The sequence below is a fragment of the Nipponia nippon genome, unplaced genomic scaffold (assembly GCF_047370975.1).
Source record: "Nipponia nippon isolate SJK-2023a ecotype South Korea unplaced genomic scaffold, ASM4737097v1 scaffold_1, whole genome shotgun sequence".
Classification (NCBI taxonomy): Eukaryota; Metazoa; Chordata; class Aves; order Pelecaniformes; family Threskiornithidae; genus Nipponia; species Nipponia nippon.
In genome coordinates this window covers 14,550,767-14,565,377 of record NW_028262290.1, presented here as the reverse complement: position 1 = coordinate 14,565,377, position 14,611 = coordinate 14,550,767, and the positions used below count along the sequence as shown (strand labels likewise).

Here is a 14,611-nt window from a genome sequence, read left to right as displayed (position 1 = left end):
ATTATAATTCTGGTATAAAAACAGCATTTTGTAAGGCTGTGGAGATGCTGAATACATTTGTCATAAGAGTGCTTGAATGAGAGAAATATGAATGAAGGTTAATCTACCCTGTTATGTTGCTTTCACTGATGAATGTTTTGAATTTTAGTGATTTTGAAATGAAATGCATACGGTCAGCTTTAGCAGTTAAGTAGCTGTGGGTGAAAGTATAAGAGTACACATTAGAATAATCAAACTAGCCACAAAATAATAAATACATTTTAAGTATTCTTTACAGTGTTTTTTTCCAGACGTAGTCTGTGATACTTTTTATTTCAACATAGCTAATAAATTCTTTGGGCAGATCTGAGTGTAGATTTAATTTATTTTAAAGGAGAATCCATTTTCCTTCTTTCATTTCAGTCAATTCATATAAATTAATCAAATGCAGAACTGATTTTCTTTAATCTTGCTGTGCTACTTAGGTTGTCATAAATGGAGACACAGACAGTCATGTTATTGAGGGTTTGTTGCCCAACACAGAATATGAAGTTTCTTTGCTGGCAGTTTTTGATGATGAAAGTGAAAGTGAAGTTGTTGCTGTTCTTGGAGTTACATGTAAGACAAACTCTTGATTGTAATTTTTAGAGATGTTTACGTGACTTAAATTTAATGCATGTATCTTCTATTTAAAATATAGCCCATCTTTGGGTAGCTGTAATATTGAAAAATGTGGTGGTTTAGCAGCAGGGCTTTGATGACTGTATTTTTTGCCTTTTTTTTCAATATTATGTGGTAGATGGCATTGAATCAAAATGATGGTTTGGCTGCCTATCTGAGCTGTGGTATTAATAACCGTTGGATCTGGGTAGATATTCTTCCATCCTACATTTCAATATTCAGTCTTTGAACAGGGTTCCTTAGGAGAAGATATATTAGATTTTGGGGTGGGTTAAATGTCTTGAATTAAATAATTTACAAGAATTTCATTTAAGATGCTTGGCATTTGCAGTATACCCTTTTCTTTCTTATTTATGTAATTTATACTCACTAGAGGTGAATTCACTCTTGGCTGAAATAGTGGGCCAGAAAGCTTACACAGGCATCCTGTGACATTAACATGGAAGTAACAAAGATAAAACTTGAAAGTCACATACAGTGTATTTTATAGTTTATAATTGAAACAGTGGCTAACATTTGAGGTAGATTGCTCTGTCCGTTCTCTTCTTATGGATAGTGACTTGGTTAAGTAAACAACTATATTTTTCATGTGTAAATTCAAAAGTTTATTTCATTCTTAGTTTAATTGCAGGCTTAATCTTGAATCTTCTATTAAGACAAGAAGCCCCTACCCATCCAAATGATGCTGATGCTGCCTAGTGTTGCTGAGCGTACTTTCTGTTTTTCACATGGACAGAAATGAAGCACCCTTAAAAAGCTTTCAGTTTAATTAATTTGACAACCTTAACAAATGGTCAAAGTGGAAGTCATTATGCATAGTTCAGCCAGAAATGTGGGAAACTATATGTGTTCTTATTTAATTGTACAGTTTATAATTATGTCTTATCTGTAGATCTAAGTGCTAATCCTGCAAATATATGTGCCTAAAGTAAAGTAGATGAATAGTTCCCTTGTAGTCTCTGAAATGCCTGAAGTGTGTGGGATACTTGTAGGTGTGAGCACATAGTTTCATTTGTCATAGTTAGAAATAAAAGATAAACACTGCGACTTCCATGTCTTGTTGAATCGTTAGTGAGCTGAGTATTGTTTTTCAGTTGCAAGGACTACCACAATACCAACCACGGTGACTACTACCAGTACCACAACTTCTAAGCCCACCACAGCAGGTAAACAGAGCAAATGTCAACAGTTTAAATGCTGAACGCAAAGAGCTAAGGCTCCCCGCAAGCACACCCAGATGTAGGGGCAGACAGCTGTGATATTACTGAGCTGATAACCCCAGTTCCTGATGGTCCATGCAGTCAGCACACTGCCATGGTAGGTCTGGTGGAGGTGTAGGCCCCAGGCAAGGGACATCACCGGTGAAAGGTGCACATTATCGCGCTCCTGCATGCGTGCGCTTCTTCATGCTCCTGCTCCTTCCACGCGTGGCCAGCTTCCTGCACGTGCCATGTGTGGATGAGGAGCCAACCTATAACGCAGCGTAGGGACTCTGAATGATACCAGCGATAGATATTACGTAGAAATACAGAGACTAATTTGGAAAATTCAGCTCTGTTTTCTCTTTCCCTTTATAAACATGAGCTTGGAAACTCTTCAGAATTTTGTTTAGTTTTGAGTGTTCTGTTTGTTTTCCCTGGAATTAGAAAACTGACTTTTAAGGCACAACAGTTCTGGATTATTTCTCTTCTGTACCATTGTAGCTGCTGTGGAGTTTTGATTATTCTAAAGCTCCATAAGCCAAGTAATATAAACAAAGCAGATGGGGTAATATATGTTAATGGCAGTATAGGATAACTATTATTTTAGTAAATGGTTAAAGTTTGTAGGTTATTACGCCGAAGTATGACTGAACTATCTGGGTTTGCCCCACCATGGCTCTGCAGACCGACCGTGACCAGTAGAGCTTGCAGCTATTTGGTGATATTTAGCACAATTTTAAATCTAAAAACAGAGTTGAGAAAATAGTAATTAAATATTTTTGGCTTTAGTTTTTCGAACAGGAATCAGAAACCTTGTTATAGATGATGAGACAACCTCAAGTCTGAGGGTGATATGGGACATTTCAGATTATAATGTTCAGCAGTTCAGAGTGACCTATCTCACTGCGAAAGGTGACCGTGCTGAGGAAGCGGTAAGAATGGTCTGTATGGGTTTTGTGAATGGCTTCATAAACTTGAAAAGTTTGTTTAATAATTGCTAAGGCATGGTCTCTCCTTATATGATGCTCCTGTTGCAATTAGTAAAAGATCCATGTTTGACATTACTGTGAGATTGAACTTCAAAGTTTTAATCATATAGCACCTGCTGCACTGCAGGCAACAACAGTCAAATGTAAGATCAAGACCCAGTCACACAGATGTGTGACTATTTGTTATTTTTCTAATACCATGTAATGATCAAAATTAAAATTGTCTTACACAAAAAAAGTTTCTGGTGATCAAGATTTTGGACAATATTTGAAGGAATGAAGAGTACTACATGTACTCTTTTGTGTGTGTAGCAAATAATAAAAAAAAGAAGCCCTAACTCTATTATTTTTAAAATTTCACAATTTTTGAGATAATTTCAGAATTCTGGGAGGCCAAGTGCTTTTTTTTTTTTTTTTTTTTTTTTTTAATTGGGGAAATCTTACTATTATGGTGCTTGGTTTCCACAAAAACTAAGCTATAAAATTTTGAGCTAGACCTATGTAGGTATGTTTAAGAGATTAAATTGTATAGTTCAAGGTTATTTTCTTAGTAAATAGCTCAGAATGAAAAAATATTCCCCATGTCATCCTCCTTCTGTCACGTGACTCACTTCTGCTCATAGAACAGTTATATTGAAAATATGGGATATTCTTTTTGATGTCTAGCGTCTGACATTTTAAGCCCTATATCAGACTATATCAATAAAAAATATTAAAAGGAATTAGTTCAATATATTTTTCCTAGACAACTATCAGTCTTTTTTTCATTTTAGTTTCATTCACCTTTTATGAGACCTTGGTAGAAAATTACTTTTTAGCCATCTCTTTCAACTATAGTCTGAAAATGAACTTTCAATGTAGTGGTTTCCTTTTGGACTGGAAAATGTGCTTTGTGAATTTGCCTTGACTATATGATAATATAGTATATAATACAGTGGCAAACTTGCACAGCATAATGGCACAAACTGTGCTGTTCTTCTGACAACAACACAAAGTTTCTGAAATTCAGATCTCAGATTTACTGTTTCAGCTCTGGGAAGCTTAATCAAATTCAGTTGGGTGATATAAATGTAGTTCTGTTTTAGTGTTCAACAACTATTATTTTAAAAGGAAATTAAAATTGTAGGAAAGGTATTCAGATTCTGGCTATCAGAAGGATATTAGATTTGACTCAAAAGCTTATTAAAGAAAATTATAAAATTGTAAGATTAGGTAGGTTTCTTGGCTCTACTCCCGCAAATTATTTAATTTTAAGAACTCTCTCAAGTCTTATTATCTTTGGTCACAATTCAGCAAGCAGATTAACCACGTTTCATCTTTGAAATTAATCACGTGCATAAATACTTTACTGAATAAGGAATGATGTAAGTTTATACTTAAAATTCAGCACATTTTAAACAGAAGGAAAGTATTTTATCATGTGGCTTCAAGCACCTGAGAGGTGCAACACAGATGTCAATAAAACGATGCAGACATTCAATTTTTAGGAGAGTATTTATACATTTAAGTACATTTCTTAAGCAGCACTCAAAAGCTTTGTGGAATTTGGGCTTAAATATACTATAGCAGGACAATTCTGTGGTGGATGCTTAAGTTTTTTGGCTCTGATTTCAGTGATATAAATTTCAGTTACTCCTCCCTTTCCGTAAAAATATTAAGAAGCTTTCTAATCCTTGATGCAATTGGCTGAAAATCAGGGACTAGAAAAAGTAATAGAATGCTTTTCACTACAGAAGAGTCAAGCCCTAAATTCCATGTATGTTCTTGGGTATGCTGTATATACTGGAAGGATCACATTTTTTTTCTTCCTTAAAGCCAAGAATGTTTCTCACTGCTGAAAACCGTATTGTTCTGTAGATCTCTGATGTGCACATGTGGAAAAGAGAGAGTTCTCAATGCTTGCATCCCCTCTCCTAAAAAACAAAAAAAGTTGGTTGCTTTTTTTTCAGAAACTTGGTTTGTGTGTTTTGAGTATATGTATGGAAGAATTTAGCATGGAAATCTTTCATGCACATCTATTTAGATGGTTTTGTCCAGTTTTGATCAATGAATGAAGTACTTTTTTGACAAGTCTCAACACCTAGGTGTACTAGATTAATTTCCCTCTTTGTATCACTTGCCAAAATTAGAAGTAGCTTGAATGTATCCTGGAGCATTAAAACTGGTGAGAGCTTTCTTGTCTGAGTATATGCTTCAGAAAGTGTTTGCTCTGCCATCATCATATGCATCAGTCTTCTTTGAAAGAGCAAAACACTTTTAGGCTCAGTTTCTACTTTTTCCCCTTGAGTTTAAAGGGCTTATAGGTCTCTCAACTTCTTGCCAGATATGTGCGGTTGCTGGCTGAGGTGACTGCTTGGCAGTGCTAGGTTAACGGTTGGACTCGATGATCTTAAGGGTCTTTTCCAACCTTGACGATTCTATGATTCTATGATAGATTCCCACAATGTACATGGGCCAGGGAGGGTCCAAACCACCAGGTTGGACATTGAAACTGTTGCTTCCAACAACATCACTTCAGAGCATAAGTTTGGTGCAGGAAACATAGGATCGGTTTCTCTTTTTACCGTGTCCACTCCATGTGCTAGGTAGCTCCCATTCAGGCTTTGGAGGCTCTCTGAGATTAAAATTTTACTGACAAGATAAAAGATTGCAAGGCTTTACTTGGGCACCTCTGCCACCACTGTTGTGATACTAGTATTTGGGGCTCTGGCTAAAATATAGTAATCTATTGAAGAGTTTCAGAAATAGCTGCTTATGGGGAAACCTTGTACTGTATTAAAAGAAGCAGTGCTTAATTCAGCGGTTTGAAACATTTGCTCTAGCACACCCAAAACTGCCTGGAGGGATTTCTACAGCTTCTCTACTTCCACCAAATTGCCTGGTTGGACTTCTGCTGCAGATCTTCCAGGTTTCATGGCAGTTTGGGATCTGCTGCTATTTGTGGGATGTACTCCTACTTCTTCTCCTAAATAGCTACCTTCATTTTCTTGTCCCCAGACTAGATGCAGACGGGACAAACATGTTTTATTCTTGCTTGCTCAGTTTGTGCTTCCCGATCTCTTGAATTTTCCTTCCTCCCAGGGAAAGAGGATTTTCTGTCCCCAAAGAACATAACAATCAACCTTTATTAATGGGCATAGCTTTGGACGATCATATTCATGTCAAGAATAAATACAATTGGAGGATTTATTTTGTCTGTACAGTAAAATTGTTTAAGTACTAACCATCCATATAGTACCAGTGGTTAATGGAGCTATAGCGGTTCATAGGTTTAATATAAAACTGTGTTATCCCACAGGCACATTCTCCTTTTTATTTTACTCAGGTATGACTAGTAGATCTGTTAAAAGGGTGGATAATTTAATTATGTTATTTTACCATAGAGCATCAGAAATATTTAAAAATGCAAGCTATACAGCAATACTAGTGGAAAGTGGTGTCAGAGATCATGTAAGATATAAAAAGGTTTTGGCCTTACTCATTAAGCTTGATTGTTTCTGTTTTTCTGACCATCCAGGTAATGGTGCCTGGGAGACAAAACACTCTTCTGCTTCAGCCTCTGCTGTCTGATACAGAATATAAAGTTACCATCACTCCCATCTATTCTGATGGGGAAGGAGTCAGTGTCTCAGCTCCTGGCAAAACTCGTAAGTACAAAGTTTCTGCTTGTCTTTGACCAGGATATGCATGAAGAAAGGCTTACTCTTTTGGCTTTTTTTTCCTTGGCTGTAGTAATATATTTTAGTATAAATGTGGGCTTATTTTGCATGACTTATATGACTCAAGCTTTATATTAATCTCAGTTCATTGATTTATAAACAATGGGTTGCTTCTAATTGACAAATTGCATTTTATGTTCAAATACTGTGAGTTTGCAGAAACTTGTTGAGTAATAAAGCTGGTAAGTCCTTGACAGATAGACCACCAAGGACAAGCTAAGTAATGCAGAAAATAAAGTAAACAATGCCTGCTGGGATAGTATCAAACCAACCATTGTACTGTTGGATTTTCTTTTGTGTGAGATCATTACTTCCTAAAGGTCATTAGAAATGCTGCTGAACTTTTTATAAAAGTGATTGCATTATCTCTAGAGTTTTGACCAAGTACCAAAAGATTACTCAGCTGTAGCTTAAGTTCCCTCAGTACTGTATATTGATAAAAAATCATCTCATTGTTCACTGCTAGTCATGATAGTGTAATTTTTTTGAATTATTCTCCTAATTTACATATTTTCTACCTAAATTGAAGTGCTATTTGTGCAGATACTTAAATCACTTGTAAAAGCATTCCGTTTGAAAGCATTAAGTGTTCACAAGAGCATGATTTATACATTAAAAACTTTAGTGCGCTTGGATTGAAAGAAACTGTGTAAATAAAAGATAATTATCTCTGAATTGTCTTAGGTTTTTAAAACAATGTAAGGACAAAGTTGGGAATTAATTTGACGATTCATTGTTTGTTGAACAAAGTCCGTAATTAATCCTTGGTATAAGTTGGTATAACTTTCTTAAATATGCCAACCTTAATTCCCTGACATAATGCCAAGGCTGAACTTGATTAAAGGCTTTCATCCTGGCAATTTTACCTGTAAATTACTGGGTATCGCACTATTTTCATGTGCATGTCTTGAGTTTTATGCATGTGCTTGTATGAGATAAACTTGTAAAAGCTCAGTTTGGTTTCCTTTTAGTACCCCTGTCTGCTCCTAGAAATTTACGTGTCTCAGATGAGTGGTACAACAGATTGCGTATCAGTTGGGATGCCCCGCCATCACCAACAATGGGTTACAGGATTGTCTACAAACCTATCAACAGTGAGTTTTTAAACTGGTTTTTTTGTCATTTGTTTTTCACTGTACAGTGTCTTAACATCATCTTTTTCTGAATTTTGTATTTAAATCTAACAGTTGCAGTTACAGCCTTGAAAGTGCTATCAACTTAGGTGTCTCAGGTTTTGAATATGAAAGTTTCATAGTCACAGAATGATGCAGGTTGGAAGGGATCTCTGGAGATCATCTGGTCCAACTCCCTGATCAAAACAGGGCCAGCTTGGAACAGGTTTCGCTGGACCTTGTTCAGCCGAGTTTGTAATATCTCCAAGGATGGAGATTTCAAAACCTCTCTAGGCATCTGTTCCAGCTTTTGACTACCCTCACCGTGAAATCGTCTTTCCTAATATCTAATCAAAATTTCCCATGTTGCAAATTTTGTCTGTTTTCTCTTACTATCATCCTGTTTGCCTCAGAAGCGATTCTGTCTCTGTCTTCTCTACCCCCTCCCAATAGGTAGGTGTAAGCAGCAGTAAGATTGCTCCTTAGACTTCCCATCCTAAGGCTCATGAAACGCAACTCTTTCAGTCTGTTCTTTTATGTCGCTTTACCATGACTCTTTCTATTTATTTCAGAGACTACCTTTGCTCTCTTCCTGTTCCTCTCTTCTGTGTTCTCCTGTTCTTCAACTTCCTTCTCCTCACAATACAAACAAAGTTTGAGTTTCCTTGACTTTTACTCCCGCTCTACACATCCCAGATACTGGACATTTTATTCATTGCCCATTTTGTCCGTGCTGCATCCTTTGCCCACCTGCTCATTGCGGCTAGACAAGGCAAATTTCTTTAGAAAAACATGTTCCTCTATTGAGAGTGAAACACAAATGTGTGACCATTAAGGGACTAAAATGCTGTTCAAAGACAATACTGTTGCCTGGTTTCTGAAATCTATCCAGAACAACTAAGAGAGGTGACAAAGGAGCTGTTTGCAGTTCTGATTTGGGAGTTTTATTCTTTTCTATTTTCATTATCATTTTTGCACAGTGTTAAATAATGCTGTTGTATAAGAACCCCTTAGGGACTGTATTGCTGGCTAGCATCTGCTGTCCCCCCCTGTTGGTCCTGGCACACTATCAAACTGAAGAGATCTTTGGCTGCCTATTTAGGGCAGTAGTAAGTCACTGAAGCAGAACAAAAGGGTCTTAACAGATGCCAGTGTCTAGCCCTGCCCTAATGAATCCCACTGCTGAATTTCCCAAGTGTGTTGTGGCTTCTATCCATGCAAGGACTGAGCAGAGTGTCTTTGTTTTTGTGTATGGTAAAAAAAAAACCAGCAAAAACTTTAGGAGCACATGTAATGTTGGATGTGTCTTAAGATTTGTTTTAACTACCTGCTAATTCAATGGATGAAAATGATTTTCTAATTTATTTTGTTTTTTGCAGTTCCTGGTCCTGCGTTGGAGACCTTTGTAGGGGATGATATCAATACTATTCTCATTCTAAATCTCTTCAGTGGAACAGAGTACAGTGTTAAAGTATTTGCTTCGTACTCAACAGGCTTCAGTGATGCCCTAACAGGCGTAGCCAAAACCTGTAAGAATGATTTCATGCTGTTCAGATCTCTACAGGCTGTTTTTCGCTATAACTATGGCTTTGTGCAGCTCCCTGAATAAATTTTCACGAGGAAGACTTTCTCAGTTGTGTGCAAATTGTTTTCCTGAAATGAAAGTCTCTTTTTTTATCAAGACTATATCAGGCTTTAAAATAATCCGCTGGACGTTAGCAAGACAGAGGTCATAAAGCAGATGTTGTTATTTATCAGCCAAACATATTTGCCTGGTAGTAAATATAAATCTCCTTAATGGAAAGTCTATTTAGTCTTTTTTTTCTAGCTCCATATATATAATATGATTTAGTCTTTATTTATCTAAAGCTCAATTTTAAATTAGATTTGGACAGAAATATTGCTGTTACAACGATATTTTTATACTTATTTGTAGTAACTGAATTTTTAGGAGTGTTCGTTATTTAGTCTTAACTAAATTGACCTAAGTTCCAAACTTTTGGTCTAAAGATTCACTTTTTTTTTTTTCCTTCCTGTTTTGGATTTTCTTGACATCATTTTTTAAGCAGCTTTTGAAATTATTTGTTAAAAATGAATTGGCACAAGTGTTTCACTATGATTCTTTTGTCATTTTTTCTTGTATGTCATATTAGAGGTGTAAATCTAATTTTTTGGTATTAAATTTTCAGTGTACCTGGGTGTGACAGATTTGGATTCCTATCAAGTCCGCATGACTAGTCTCTGTGCTCAGTGGCAGCTTCACAGACATGCTACTGCATATAGGGTAGTTATAGAATCGCTTGTGGGTAAGTTACTAAATCATTCAATATGCAGCTACAGCCTAACCCAGAGAATTGAATTGTATAAGTTAAGAAATTGTATGCAGTCAGACCTGTAGACTGACTCCTGAAATACTGGAAATGATGGACAGAAGAGAGTTGTGTACACACTGAAAGTTTCAGGAGTAGAAGTAGCATTCCTGTCCTTTTATATCAAACAAATGTTGATAATTTGTCCTTTTCATGGGAGGGAGTTTTGTCTATCAGTAGAAGGTAGGCGCTACCTGAGTTTTCCACTGGTGTGAGGCACAGAAGATGGATGAAGGATGAACTGAATACATCTGAGATTGTTAATAAACCATCAGTGATAACTCTGTAGAATTAGGATGGACATGAGGGGTAGGGAAAGCTCTGATTGAATCCAGACCATGCTCACAGGGTCAGAACAGCATCCAGTTTTGTCTGTTCTCATTCTGTTGATTGTTAATTATAGCTTGTAGTAATGTTGCTCATCTGGATAAACATGAGATATTTTTATGTGGAAACACATGGTGTCTTGATGCTTTTAATACTGACTGTGTAGAAGGTGAACTACAGCCTCTTCCATGTTGCTGATTCTCAGGTGTAGCCCAAAGAGGTTATGGAGAAGTCACTATTTGTGCAGACTAACTCTCTTATCCCCAGTAGACAGCAGTGATCTTTTGAATGGTGACAAATTAAAAGCTTCGATAACTTGAGAGAAGTGCAGTTAATAACGTTTAATGGGATCTATCAAAGGTATCATGAAAAATAATACTAATTTGGTTGCAAAAAAGTAATGACCTTTCTGTCGAATGGCAAATGGATGGTGATACAGTTTATCTGAAGCCCTGGAATACAGACAAGATGTTCAGAAAGCAGAGATCTTGCCTGGCACAAGACAGCACAGATTTTCTTCTCATCTGGGAGCTAGCCAACATTCTGCTTTCATCATATAGAACTGCCAGAATTGTTTTAACTGAGCCAAGAGTCTGAATGTGAGCAGAAGAGCTAAAGTGTGAACAATTGGTTCTTATTAACATCTATCATGAAGAGTTTTGATTGTCAGATTGGGTGTGTGTCTCGTTCAGGCAGTGATTCATTATTTTTATACTAATGTAACACCTCCTGATAAGCATCAGGTGTTTTTTCCTTGGCACTGAATGACTGTTTGGCATTTTTTGTTGATACTCTGTAAAATGTGTGATTAGTTGCTTTATTTCACTTCTTTCTGCTACAGATTATGAATTGTGCTGAAGGTTTTCTTATTATTATTAAAATATGCCTTATGCTGTTTCTAGTACCTGGACTTTTCCATTGTTGACATGTTTTCCAATTCAGAATTTAGCAGAATTAATTTCAGAACCCTGTAAATACTATTTCTTAACCAACTTGTTAAGTGGTTACTAGTGGAAGCTGGAATACAATATCTAGTTCAGTCTCTCTTGCAATTATGAAGCACATCACAGAGAACCAGAGGCATAGACAGAGGATGCCGTAGAATTACATAATGAAACAATTCCTCATTAGACTCTGATAATTTAGGACCAGATCCAAAGCCCACTGATGACAGTGTTTGTGATTTTTATTAACTTCAGTGCGTGGGGTGAAATTCATCTTTTTTCCTGGAGATGTCTGACACATTCCTCAGCTCCTACTTAATATGAAGGATGAGATGTTACAGAGACCTCTGCACAGAGGTGAATTTCCAGAAATAAGGCAACATGCAGTTTATTAATTTATGTCAACCGCTTGTCCTTCATCTGCTGTCATGTCCCCTTCTTGTTTCAGACTTAAATTACATTATTGAATAAACCAGTAAAGAAATGTTTTGATGGTTTCTTTTATAATTCCAGATGGGAAAAAGCGAGAAGTAAATCTTGGTGGAGGAACGCCTAGACATTGTTTCTTTGAGCTGATGCCTGGAACTGAATATAAAATCAGTGTTCATACACAGCTTCAGGAGATAGAGGGCCCTGCTGTAAGCATCATGGAGACAACATGTGAGTAAAATAGATCAGAGTTCAGCCAGCAGCGATAATATTTGATTGCTTCTTGTGTTTTGCCCTTTGCCCACAGATGTGCTATTCCTACGTAGTTTCCTTTAGCTGAGTTTTTAGTTTTTCAACCACATTGCGACTCCTCCACAGAGGTGCAGAATTCTTACACCACTGCTGTGTATTACTTGTGAAGTCACATTCACCTACTGTATTGGACTTCCTAATGAGAATGAAACAGGGAGGATAGTTTAGCTTTCTTCATAAAAAGTCCCACCAGGGGATACTCTGAAAAATCTGTGACTTTGGGGGGGGAAAAAAAATCCAGAAAAATGACGCAGAGAAACATAGAAAGTTTTGTATCCTGCAGCTCTTGTTATCCAGGAAAATTTCACCAGTGTCTGAGTAATTTACAGTTAAATGGGACCTTGATACCCAATCTACTTATGTATTTTGAAGCAAACCAACCAACCAACCTTTTTATGATTATTCTCAATAACACAAGACAGGCAAAAAAAGCCCTCACAGCTGTTTATGAAGGCAATATCCTGCTCTCATGAGTTCAAAATACTGCAAAACAACATACAGGATGAACAGAGTGAATATTTTAACATTATCTTTCTTTCTTCATGCCCATTTTCAATCGCAGTGATACCCTTCTTCTCATACTATATTCACTATACACCACAGTGCTGTTACCCTTCTCTCAGGGTAGATAATAATTTTCCTGTTCAAGTGAACCCTCCCACACTTATGGTTTCACATAGGAAAAACTTGCACAGGTGCATGACTCCACTTCTCAGTTGTACAGGGCTCATTCTCAGAGCAGTGAGGAACAAGCTAAGCTTCTCCTTTTTGGCAGAATGCATTTTGTGTGCTCTGCAGTTCAGGGAGTTAGGAGACATAAGGAAGAACACACCTTGGCCTACATGTCCATTTGAGAAAGACGGTTTGTGATGCAGACAAATTATTGTATCACCTCAGAAGAAAACACTCTTCAGGGTGGCCTGTACCTCTCTGGTGCTTAGAGAGCAGCCTTTCAAGTCACCTTACTGCAGTTGTGACCCTTTTGAAATGGGTATGGTCCTGGTCCGTCTGTGGCCATAGAGGTCCTGGGCTTCAGTTTCTTGTAGGTGTTTCAGAGTCTTGGCCCTTTCACTTGTTGAAGCCAATGGGAAAACCCACATCAGTTGCAGTGGGAGTCAACTTGGATGTGGACATGAGGCTTGTAATGAATCCTGTTTGCACTAATCTTTCCCAAAGATAGGTGCCTTTTGTCATATCTAAGTCTATCCATTGTCTGTAAATGTAACACATATTATAGCAAATAACAAGTAGAGTCTTTCTTGAAGGACTGATGTTCTGTCACCCGTGGCTTCTTATGCTGATTACATTGAAAAAAAATTGGAAAAAATGCCCTTGAACGAAAGCAGAAGCTTTTTCTCAGATACAGTTGTGGGAGTCAACACACGTGCATGTTATCTCTCAGAATTCAGCCAAGACTGTACTGAAAGGCACTAAATACAGCTCTTGCATTCAGCAAAACTGTCAATCAGTGATCATGTATTCAGATAGGTTTCTGAGAGGTTGTCATTCCAAACCTTATTTTCAGGAGAAGGATGAGACACTTTTCAGAAACTATGTAGTAACCTTAGTAGAAGTTGCTCCGGGCAACAATGCCACAGTGCTGTACAGTTGTGGTCGGAACTGCATTTCTAGCTGGAAACATAACAAGGTGTCTCCCACCGAATTCAGGAAGATCTTCGTCAGGGCAGGCTGTGATTTGCTCTGAGTGCAGGCACTGGCTTGCTTTTGCACTGTCTTTTTGTATTTTGGATTGCAGGACTAATATCTTCTTCCTTCCAGGGTGGGTAGAGACCTACTTTCTGTGACTAAGGACTGGTTCTGGTCAGAAAAGAAAGGGATGCTGACCTTGTACAAAATGAATTACGGATACTAGGTCAAGAATAGGCATGTCACATGGTCTACTACGCTGGGGAAACCCAAAAAGGGGCAGTTCCAGTAGTAGTTCAGCTGTACCATTGTTATTATTCACACTGAAATGCAGCCATTAATTGCTCTGTAATAGTACTATCCTTTTTCAGGTGGTCAATAGAGGAGGACATTACATGCACACACTCACCTACATTTCTCTCCAATTGCATGACTAGTTGATTAGAGACAATGAATTTTAAATGTGGACATGAGTAGAAAAATGCTGTGTTTAATATAGATAAAGTATATTGGGCTTTTAAGCGTTTTTTTAATATTTCTGCCTTTTATTCTCCAGTACCATTTCCAACTCAACCGCCAACAACACCTTCAACACCACCTCCACCACCTACAATCCCTCCTGCAAAAGAGGGTAAGTGCTGCATATGTGGGTTTCTAATAATTTTAAGGTGTTGATGCAATGTTTTTCTGCTTCTGACACTATTTTAGACCTGTGGGGATCAGATTTCAAAATGCATTTGCTACAGCAACACTGTTAAGGCAGCTGGCTTAACTTTAATGAGCCAAAAATCTGACATCGTTATTGTATTGTTGAAATTTGCAGAAAGGAGGGTTAGTATGTGTGAGATTTTCTTTTTCCAGAACTCCTAAACCATACATATTTAGCAACTGAAGCAGATAT

General features: G+C 37.3%; 1 protein-coding gene across 7 annotated transcripts in view; it reads left to right on the top strand.

Annotated features, from left to right (window-relative positions):
* Positions 1–14,611, top strand: part of COL14A1 (collagen type XIV alpha 1 chain) — a 129,868-nt gene that overhangs the window by 61,120 nt on the left and 54,137 nt on the right. For 5 of the 7 annotated variants that reach the window (XM_087747000.1, XM_087746982.1, XM_087746988.1 and 2 more), the window contains 9 exons: positions 465–597; positions 1,755–1,826; positions 2,652–2,803; positions 6,369–6,498; positions 7,542–7,664; positions 9,062–9,211; positions 9,872–9,988; positions 11,836–11,982; positions 14,267–14,341. In XM_087747000.1, coding sequence (XP_087603126.1) covers positions 465–597; positions 1,755–1,826; positions 2,652–2,803; positions 6,369–6,498; positions 7,542–7,664; positions 9,062–9,211; positions 9,872–9,988; positions 11,836–11,982; positions 14,267–14,341 — 1,099 coding nt within the window. The remainder of the gene's footprint in view (positions 1–464; positions 598–1,754; positions 1,827–2,651; positions 2,804–6,368; positions 6,499–7,541; positions 7,665–9,061; positions 9,212–9,871; positions 9,989–11,835; positions 11,983–14,266; positions 14,342–14,611) is intronic. The other 2 variants (XM_087747008.1, XM_087746995.1) reach the window with 1 other exon arrangement.